The sequence below is a fragment of the Solanum tuberosum genome, unplaced genomic scaffold (genome assembly GCF_000226075.1).
Source record: "Solanum tuberosum cultivar DM 1-3 516 R44 unplaced genomic scaffold, SolTub_3.0 scf00010, whole genome shotgun sequence".
In the NCBI taxonomy this organism is placed as follows: domain Eukaryota; kingdom Viridiplantae; phylum Streptophyta; class Magnoliopsida; order Solanales; family Solanaceae; genus Solanum; species Solanum tuberosum.
Genome location: NW_006238936.1, coordinates 1,357,191 through 1,368,442, shown reverse-complemented (window position 1 = coordinate 1,368,442; position 11,252 = coordinate 1,357,191). Strand labels below are relative to the sequence as shown.

The 11,252-nt window shown below is 31.9% G+C and overlaps 1 protein-coding gene across 3 annotated transcripts; it reads right to left on the bottom strand.

The window, feature by feature from the left end:
• Positions 1-191: 191 nt before the first annotated feature.
• LOC102601650 (MADS-box protein SOC1-like) lies at positions 192-4,061 on the bottom strand. 3 transcript variants are annotated; one of them, XM_006339441.2, is made up of 8 exons: positions 3,907-4,061; positions 3,471-3,668; positions 1,997-2,078; positions 1,862-1,923; positions 1,371-1,470; positions 1,217-1,258; positions 809-853; positions 192-643 (listed from the first exon to the last, which is right to left on the bottom strand). In XM_006339441.2, exons 2-8 carry the CDS (start codon positions 3,650-3,652, stop codon positions 482-484), a joined length of 675 nt encoding a protein of 224 aa, XP_006339503.1. In that variant the 5' UTR covers positions 3,653-3,668; positions 3,907-4,061; the 3' UTR covers positions 192-481. The 3 variants fall into 3 exon arrangements, with proteins under 3 accessions (XP_006339503.1, XP_015167027.1, XP_006339504.1); XM_015311541.1 differs by lacking the exon at positions 3,907-4,061 and adding an exon at positions 3,760-3,867; XM_006339442.2 differs by lacking the exons at positions 3,471-3,668; positions 3,907-4,061 and adding an exon at positions 2,681-3,462.
• Between the last annotated feature and the right edge of the window lie 7,191 nt (positions 4,062-11,252).

The window sequence follows — 11,252 nt, the reverse complement described above, 5'->3', positions numbered from 1 at the left end:
ATACGTAACATTTTGATTATAGGTTTTATTTCTCTCTCCAGGACCAATAACAACAATTATGTTGATTGCCTAAAGTAGACGTGTAGTTGGCTAGTTTATTACTTTTAGAGTTAAATGTAATTTCTTTCTAGTTGTTCGATAATGTTTATTATTGAAGTAGAGAAAGAAAATATAATATGAAAGTTTACTGATGAACATCATAAAAGAAAGGAGCTTTATTAAAGTGAAAGTAAATGTAATAATACTACATCATCCCAATAAGTACAAATTGCATCTCAGAAGAGGGGATTAAAGTTAAACTCCATCTTAATTAAGAGAGAGATTAAACCCACTCATACATCTCCAAAATAATTAAGCAGATGAGAATACTAGTTAGTTTATACTTGATAATTAGTCAAAATTTATACATTTTAAATTGACGTACAAAATAAGGACACATGAGAGCAATTCTGCGGTCTTGAGTGGTCCTTTGTCGGACCACTCAAGACCACTCAGGACGCCTTATTCTGGAGTCATGATGATGAGGTTGTCCGATAAACAATTCAGTCTCCACATCTGATTTATCGCTACCACCTTCTATACAAATTACTACTTCTCTTTCTTTCTCTCCACTTGATTTTCCTCTCTCTTCATCCCCTCCAAACTAATACAACAATGAACAATACTCAAATTAGACGGATTTATTTAAGTCATATATAATTGAAGTTCATAAATTTCAAAAAAATAAATATTAATTGTATAGATCTGAAGTTTGGTTTGGGAGTCTAGACTATGTGTGTGACTCAAAAAAAGGAAAAGATATTTGTACCTTTAGTTCCCTCAGCATCATATTTTCAGCTGTAAGGGCTCTCTCCTGGATAATATATTAGATAAGAAAGTAAGAAATAAATAATAAGCGTAAGTTACTAACAAATTCTTGGGAGACAAGCATAACAAGCAACAATATCATAACCACTTATAGGTTATGGTGTTCGGACTCTCTAACCATATTTCCACACTCATGACTGATCCTCTAAAAATAGACCTACGCATGCAATGTGAGAGTCAGGATTTTTCACCAACGATACATATATATTAAAAAAGGTCAACCTTAGTATCGTTTTCTAATGTCTGACCATTTATGCACGCGTTGGCATGTTTAAGAGTCTGAGCAACCTAGCATATAGGATAATTGACATTATGCATGTATGAATTGTGACAATGCAACTAGTCTTACCCTTTCTTTCAATCTTTCCATTTGTTCCCTAAAGACTTGCATCTGAAAACAAGAAGAGAACGAAAAATGCGTTACAAGTTACTAATTCCATAAATTTCAAAATAGATTATAGAAAGTTATTAAGCATGCTTGTAATTGTGTGAAAAAATTAAACCTTTCGAGCCCTGATAGTAGTGACACTCTGCTCCAATTGCTTCTCTATTTGTTGTACTTCTTCAAGGCTGCATGATCCTAAACCTTCTCCCAAGAGTTTCCTGTGTTTTGCATGCAAATTGCCATTTAGAAGATTGAAAAGGTCTTTCAAAACTTACTCTCAATGTTGAGACGACATAGAAAAAGATACTCGCTCTGTCTCAATTTATGTGACACCTGATATTTCTTTTTTAATCCATCGCCAAAAGAAATGTCACATTTCCTCATTTAGCAACTATTTAATGACACCTTCTCCATTTCACGCGTATTGTGTCTCACTTAACACTTTATTGTGAAGAAAAGTCAACTAGATGTGACTTTAATAAGGGCAATTCGATAAACATAACAAAGTATTTCCTTTATTCTTTTAACTCCATATTCAGTCAAATAATGTCACATGAATTGGGACGGAAGGAGTAGTAAAAATGAAATAACAGCTATATATAATTGAACCTTTTAGATGATTCAAGTAGCTCTATCTTCTTCATCAAACTTGCTGTCTCTTGCTTATTATTCTGCATTATATGCATATATAATGTAAGCCTTTAATTATTTACTTTTTTGCAAATGCACTAATTGCATATTTACCTGAATATCCACAGATTGATTTACATCAGGTTGAACTTTATCTTTAGTATGTCTCTTATAGCGTTCAATTACCTCCGGTACGCTGCCAATTTTGAACATCACTTACATATTAATATCAACATATATAAACTAGCATTCGATAACGAGTAATTGCATTAGGGTTCAAATTTCATCAGAAACAATATAAATGATTTGGTGGTAGAATAATCATGATGCACGCAAACTGACACGAACACTTAATAAAAAAAGGGGAGGAGACACAACTATCAAATATTCTCCTATTTGTCTCTTTGTTTGTAGTTATGGAAGCATGCCTTTTACTAGGATGTCAAAAGTTATGGGTAATAACATGGATATTCCATATATTAAGAAAGAAAATAAAGATTTTACTGACAGAAATATATAATATAGTATGATATATCTCATACATAGAAGCACAAAAGGCATAGTGATTGATGTCCGTACAGAAATAGGCAGTTGTCTTCCCAAAAGATTCTTAAGGTGGCGTTATAATGGGAACAGCCCAAGAACGTATATAGAGCATGAAATCAACTAGTACTACTATAACTTGACAACTGGCTCCCATTTATACTTCAAAAAAAAAAAAACACTTAAATTTAAGTTCACAATATACCTCTTGACCATTTATTCTAAGCAAATATGAAAAATAAGTGAATTTCTTACCTAGAAATGAAGATTATGGGCGGCGCCGTGGTGAGAGCGAAGACGAGATGCATTAGAGGATAGTGAAGACACAATCAATATATATGACATTAGTACTGAAACTTATTTTTATTCATTTTTTTCGAGAGAAAATATTTTCAAACAACTTTCACAATTGAACATTATAAAAAAGTTAATATTTTCTTTTGTACCGAACACACCCTTAAACCAAACATGAGATGAGGATAACTAGTACTATAAACAAGATAATTGTACACTTTCTATTGTCTAATATAATTACTCAAGGAAAACTTAATTTGGTCCTATGAGATTTAACACTATTATTCTTTTTTTAGGTTAGAGGAACCAAATTACAATATGATTACTTACTATGTTGTTAATAAAATGTAGTAATTTAAGAGGAATCTTTTAATTAACTAGGGTTGAGTTTCTAAAATAGGTTACAGTACCAACCTCTTCATGAAGGTACTTAGCTTAGCTTGGAGAAACTTTTTTAAGCAAGAATTAGAATTTGTTTAACCATTGGTTAATTAATTAATTAATTAAAAGGGCTTGGATCTACATCTACATCTATATATAGACTTATATTTACATCGATCTTTTATAGTTTGTGATTTTCCAGGTACAAATATGAGATCTGATGCGATCTGCAAGAAAATTTGTAACGATGCAATAATGTTTAACATAAAATGCAATATAATCTTTAACATGAAGCTAGATTTATGTAAAATGATAGAAAATTTACCAATAAAATTAAAAGTAAGAAATATATATGTTAGTATTTAATTACCTGGAGCTAGCAAATTCATATAGCTTTCCTCTTGGAGAAAAAATAATCAATCCAACTTCAGCATCACATAGAACAGAAAGCTCAAAAGCTTTTTTGAGCAAACCATTTCTTCGCTTTGAGAAAGTAACTTGTCTACTTGTCGTGTTCTCTATACGCCTCATCTGTGTTTTCCCTCTCACCATCTCTTTAGATCAATCCCTTTATTAAAAAAAAAAACACAAATCAACGAAAGATTGAAATTAATTAATTCAAGTCCTGATGAAGGTAATAATATTGTAATTCTAAGTACCAATTTCATACAAGAAGAGATTATAAGGATGTTTTTTGCAAGTTTAAGGAAAAGAGAAAAGCATCAAATAGAAGAAATGAGGCAAGAAAAGGTAATAAGTTATGGAGTAGATAATAAGATAGTACATGTGTAGCAATGAGGACTTACAAATATAGAAAAATCTCAGACAAGATTTTGGTTGCAAAAGGACTATTGGAGCTAAAATGGAAAGACACAACACACTTACAAATGTGAGTGAGTGAGAGAGAGAGAAGCAAAGAGAAAAAAAGTGAAAGGGGTAAGTAAGTAAGGGTAATGTACAAAGTTTGTTGTTTGATTTTCAACCCCAATTTATTATACTCCCGCTCTCCAGTTTATATGACTTACTTTCTGTTTTAGCTAGTCTTAAAATAAATAACATATTTCTATATTAATAATTTTAACTTTAAAATATCTATTTATATAAACATCTATCACTTATTTAAATCACGAGTTTCAAAAGTTTTTTTAATTTTTTTTATGTCAAATCAAACAAATTCATATAAATTGAAACAGAAGAAATATATATATTATCAAAAGGAACAAAGGGCCAAAGGCCACACACTTCTATTTCTTTCATTTTCTTGAAGTCTTTTTCATAACCCCACTATGAAAAAGAAGGAAAAAAAAGACCTCAACGAATAATATAATTGGAATGGTACGTAGTAACAAAACCCTCATCCTTAGCTAGTTTTGGTAATCCTAAAAAGTTAACTAAAAACAGAAAAAAGAGTATCAAATATTTATTTATTTATTTATTTAAAAAAATGAGTAAAGAAGGTATAGTCCATAAAAATAGAAATTAAAGGTACGAACCAATGAGATATCGAAAACGCATTGCTTCTATATTAAATAAGTACTAGATAATTTAAAGGCCTGTTGGGCTTGATATTACAATATTATATATATTTCTAATAGAAATTTAATTAGTTTTCGAAAAGAAAAATTATTATGACATTTTCAAATAAACATGATAAGAAATAATAATAATAAAAAATATCACATGCTCCAGTGATTATTTTAACATCATGTCAAACATGTATATCCGAATTGAATAATTAATTTAATAATATTTTTTTCTATTTTATTTGAAAATTATTCAAGAGAATAGATTAAAATTACGAGTCTCAATATATTAACAATTTTCATAAACTATATAAAGCAATCAAGTCTGTTGATCCTATTAATTTTGAATACACTTAAAATTTGTTTTATAGGTGATTAACAAACAAAAATAGTGATCTACTTGATGAAAATTAGAATGAATCATCACATTCTTTACAAAGTGATAAAAGGATGAAAAAAGTTATTATGACTTTATATCTTGTCTTTATATTCACTAAAATTAGGAGAACAACTTAGTATAGTAAGGTTTTTTTTTCTAAATTAATTTATATACCTGATGAATGAATGTTTTACCTCAAATAATGAGAATTTAAAAATATTAAGAAAGTTAATATAATATATATTGCAGTAATTTAACATGAGGTAGTTAAAATAATAATTTATATAACTTGCTTAAAATGATTTTAACTGATGTTAAAATAATAGCAATAAATAAATATATGTTTCTCAATAAATTATATAATGACATATATGTTACGTGAAGCTTTGGGATTATACATAAAAAGAGAAATCAAGTAAATTAGATACTTCAAAAATTATCATTACAATCCAAAAAGAAAAGCAACACCATGAAATTGAAAAGTCTAAAGAGAACCAAAGGAAAGGACATAACATGCTCCGAAATTGTTGAAAATTTTGTTCTTGAAGAGCTTACTCACTGGTTGCATTCCCTATGAATTATGCCTTTTGAGAATTGCAATTGAGATTGATATTGGATTTAACATGTTAACTGGACCATTATCATATTCATTAGAGTGTTTGGAAAATGTGGATCAGTTGAATTTGGTGAAAATTTGTTATATGGACAAGTCCCATAAGTGATGTGTTCGAAATAACGAATTTTACTTTTGTCTTATAATTGTTTTACAAAAGTAGGGCCATTATGTAAGGAATTGATCAAAAAGGAAATTCTTAATGTTGAAAAACACTGCATTATTGGTCTTTCTAATAAGAGATCTATACCGAAGTGTGTAATATTTATGATGCAAATCAGAAATAAAGGACGAAAAATTTATTGGTACAAGACATGAGAGGGGAGAGAATTGAGGAGTGAATGAAATGAATAATGAGTTGGTATCTAATTATTTGTGTCATAGTTAGTTCTAGAAAAATCTTATAAATTATAGTTTCTAGAATAATCATGTAACTTATGGAGGAATTTAGTCACTTGAAAAAATATTTTGACAAATTTAAAAATAGAATTTATAGAATTTTAAAATGAAATATATATGAAATGACCATATTATCCTCGATCGTCCTCAACTTCATATTTCTATATAATATAAAAAAATATCAAATTTTGGCCGGACAACTTTAAATTTAAATCAAACTTACATTAGTTCACTATTCAGAATAATATGTTTAAAATCAAATAAAGTAAAAATTTGATTATATAATTTAATGAAGAACTACTCTTTTATAATCTAGTAAACATTTTTAGTTTACTTTAAATGTAAATATACCATCCTATTCATTTTATTTGTAAAGTTACTTATTAACATCTTTTAAAATATTATTTTTTTAAATATTGAAACTGTCACGACCTAGACCATCGTGAATGACACCCACACTAATCCTCCGGTGGGAGAACCATTCATACTAATTAGCTAACCAACTTAATCAAAATACTAAAGCATTTAACGTTACAGAAGCAAGTTTAAATGCTAAGGAAAAGATAGGGAGTTCCCATAAACTCCAAAAGTCTAACAACCAAAACTAACATTGTGGAAGTAATACCTAGAACCTGAAAGTCAATGTACCAAAACTCTAACAAGATCAAGAAGTCTAAACAAGAAGGGGTATCCGATCCAATGTTTATATCGAAACGTGACAACCGATCCCATATTTATGCCGAAATGTGGCAATCGATCCAAGTTAGTGTGTCGGAACGCAACACCCGATCCATTCAACAAGCCACAATCACAATCATAAAGTACATTCTTATAATCATACAATCAAGTCATGATTCATGGCATTCATTAGGGGTGTACATGACCGGGTTGGTTCGGGTTTTTCAAATATCAAACCAAACCATTTGTGGCGGATTTTTAGATCTATAAACCAAACCAAATCAATAAAACTCGGGTTTTTCAACCTCGATTTTTTCCGGATTTTTTTGGGTTTTTCGGATTTTTGGGTTTTTTCGGATTTTTCCGGTAAAGTATTCATACAAACATATAATTTACTTGTACTTCAAATATTTCTTTAGTCCTACCAAAATACAACTATCTAAGATGTTTCTTAAAAATATAACACAATATGATATGATTAATGACACTAAAATATCCAACAAAAAAATAATAATAATGAAATCGCGTAAAACAAATATTGCAAATTAATAAGTAATAATGACAATGATCATAATTTAAAAGTACTAAATCATGCTAAAATTAAGTTTAATAAGTATTAGTTACATGACTAAATATTAAAGGAAATTAAAATTAGATTATGTATTTGAATAAACCAATGTAAAACCATAGAACAAATATTCAATATTATTGTCATTCTTAGTGTTGAATTGATTTTCTTTTTGCATTAGTATTAATTTGATTTTGATTTAACCTTTATAATTACCAACATTTGTGGACTATAATCTTTATTAAACTATTCAGAATTCTAAGTTTCAAACTTGAAATAATAAATTAAAAGATTAAAAACTATGAAAAAGTATAAGAAATATTTAAATATTATATCAAAGTAAATATTATTATGTATAAAATAAAATTTTAAAATTATATATATAATGTCGGGTTGGTTTGGTCTCGGGTTGATTTTTTTTAGTTAAAACCAAATCAACCCAAAAATAGTCGGGTTTTTTTTCTTCAATACCAAACCAAGTCAAACCAACCACAAGTCGGGTTTTTTTTCTCGGTTTGCGGTTTGGTTCGGTTTTGTACACCCCTAGCATTCATCATTCATCTATCCTCATTTACAATTAGTGTGATCAATAATGCAACATCCGCATACATACATGCATTATAATGAAGCAAGAACAAACATACATCACACAACATGAAATCACAACCATCACCTACCTCAAACACGCTTGAATCCTCTAAGAAACTTGATTCTTCCCTTTCCAAATCCTTTCCGCTTGTTCTTGGTCTACAAACAATCAATATAATGCTAGGATCAATAAGCAAGACTTAATTACACGAAATAAAGTCAACACTATCAATCCTAGATCAAACCCATGATCCCTATACCCAGATTGAGGCTTTTTCCACCATAAATTACATATCAAAACCCTCCCCCATCGATAATTACCCATTAGATTATGATCTACGGATCAAAAAATGGATTCGGGGAGTTAAAACCTTACATTTAGCCTTAAGAATGGTGAAAAACCGTCAAGAAAGCACCCGGGGTCGTTTCCTAGCTCTCAAAGTTGAAAAGTGCAGAATAAAACATTTTTGGTGTTTATTTTCGACTTAAGTCGCGTATGTCCCGCCACAGCGGTACTCACCCCGCTGTAGCGTCCCTGCCCTGGCAGAAATAATCTCACCTTAGCAACTTGCACGGAACCAGTGAGTCGATTTAAGAATTCCAAACTCCCATTTCACAACACACCTTCAACCAACGACACTCAGAAACTAACTATTCACGCTAAGATCAGTTTCAGGAGTTTTACTCACCCGAATTCAATTCGGTAAAGTCGTACGGATTCCTTAACGTGTTAGCTATCTACTCATGTGATCAAATTCATAATCTGACCAACCAATTGTTACCAGATTTCCCTAAACCTTACTGACTCAGATTTCGTCCAAATCTGGACTAGGTTGGGAAATTCCAAGTTACTACAAAAAAGTTTTTCGGCCCAAAAATTTTCCCGTTGGTTTTTCTATAACGATAGGAATAGGTCGTTACAATAGATATTAATTTACCCATCACTCGTCCCCCAGTGACAAATTTAGGAAAACAGGCTAAAGAAATAATGTAGTAGTACCTGAATCGACGAACAATTGGGGATACTTGTCTCGCATGTCGTTCTCGGTTACCCAAGTAGCTTTCTCAATTGGACGATGCTTCCATTGAACTGTCACGGACTTAATCTCCTTGGTCCTCAGCTTACGCACATCACGATCAAGAATTGCAACTGGTTCCTCCTCATATTGGAAGTCCTTGTCCAATACAACTGAGTCCCATTTTATGATGTATTCCCCGTCATCATGATATCTCTTCAACATGGACACACGAAATATCGGATGAACTCCAGATTGATTAGGAGGTAAAGTCAATCTATAAGCCAATGGCCCTACACATTCAAGAACCTCAAAGGGACCAATGTATCAACGACTTAGCTTGCCCTTCTTGCCAAATCTCATCACCCCTATCATGGGTGATACCTTAAGAAGAACATTCTCACCAGTCTGAAATGACATATCTCTTACCTTATGGTCTGCATACTTTTTCTGTCTACTCTGGGCTGCTAAAAGCTTAGCTTGAATACTCATCACTTTATCTTGAGCATCCTTTATTAAATCAACCTCCAAAGGTTTCACATCTCCAGCCTCAAACCATTCTATGGGTGATCTACATCCCCTCACATAAAGTGCCACAAACAGTGCCATATCTATGCTGGAGTGATAACTATTATTATAGGAGAACTCACACAAAGGTAAGAACTTATCCCAATGCCCTCTAAAATCAATCACACATTTCCTCAACATGTCTTATAACACTTGAATAGTCATCTCTGACTGTCCGTCCGTCTGTCTGTGGATGGAAGGTTGTACTAAAAGTGAGTTTTGTGCCCAATTCATCATGTAATTTCCTCCAAAATTTGGATGTGAATTGGGCACCACGGTCTGAGATGATAGAAAGGGGCACCTCATGCAACCTCATTATCTATTTCACATAAACCTTAGCCAATTATCCAACATTATAATCTATTCTTACCAAAATAAAATGGGCTGATTTAGTCAATATGTCAACCACTACGCAAATAGAATCAAACTTCCCTTAAGTATTGGGAAGACCAACAACAAAATTCATGGCTATGCTCTCCCACTTCCATTTTGGAATTGGCATTCTCTGGAGCAAACCTGCAGGCCTTTGATGCTCATATTTTACTTGTTGGCAATTTTGACACTTAGACATAAACTCCGCTATATCCTTCTTCATGCCCGGCCACCAATAAATTCACTTCAAATCTCAGTACATCTTGGTCACCTCCGGATGAATAGAATATCGCGAACCATGAGATTTCGTCAACAATTTCTCAATCAAGTCATCAACTCGAGGAACACAAATCCTTCCTTTAAAACTGAGCACACCTTTTGCATCAAGAATGGTCTCTTGTGCCTTACCAATCACAGTCTTTTTCTTAAGTTCATTCAAATTTTTATCTTCAAATTGTTTGGTCTTGATCTCCTTAATGATTGTGGCCCTTACTTCAATGTTAGCTAGTACCCCACCTCTTTCTGAGATGCCCAACTGCATGAACTTAGACTCCAAGGTCTGAATTTCCTTAGCCAATGGTCGCTTAGATACACTCAAGCAAGCTAAACTACCCATACTCACCGTTTTTAGACTCAAAGCGTCTACCACCACATTAGCTTTGCCTGGATGGATTGAGTAACTTCATCCACCTTCTCTGTCTCAAATTCAGATCTTTTTGAGTGAACACATGCTGCAAACTACGATGCTCAGTAAACACCTCACACTTAACACCATAAAGGTAGTGCCGCCAGATCTTAAGAGCGAACATTGTTGCTGCCAACTCCAAATCATGTGTTGGATAACTTCTCTCATACACCTTCAATTGACGCGATGCATAAGCTATAACATTCTTAAATGTTGGCAATGAGTATTTTATTGTTTTTCTTATTCTTAATTACTAATTAATAAGGAGATAGTGTAAATTTGTGTTTAAATATTAGTGTGGCATCATTGTTGAGGTCTCACACACTCTCTCTCCTCTTTAATTTGAATCTATAAGAATAAAGATAAAGATAAAAGCTCTTATTTTCTTTACCCATAAAAGCAAGCACCCTCTCTCTTTCTCTCTCTTACACCTAATTTTCTCTCACTAAAAGAAGAAGACAAATTCACTTCTCAGATCCTTTTGTTCTCCACAAATGTTGCTTCTTCTTCCTTCAATTGCCTTTTTCTCTTTCTGATTTTTTCATACTAATTCAGCTAAAGGTTCCCATAAACTCCAACAAAAGTCTAACAACCAAAACTAACATTGCGGAAGTAATACCTAGAACCTGAAAGTCAATGTACTAAAACTCTAAAAAGATCCAGAAGTCTAAACAAAAATGGGTACCACCCCAAACTAACATAGGAATAACTAACTAGAAAGTCTAAGTCCGAAAATATGGACTTTAAATTAAAGAGAACTCATG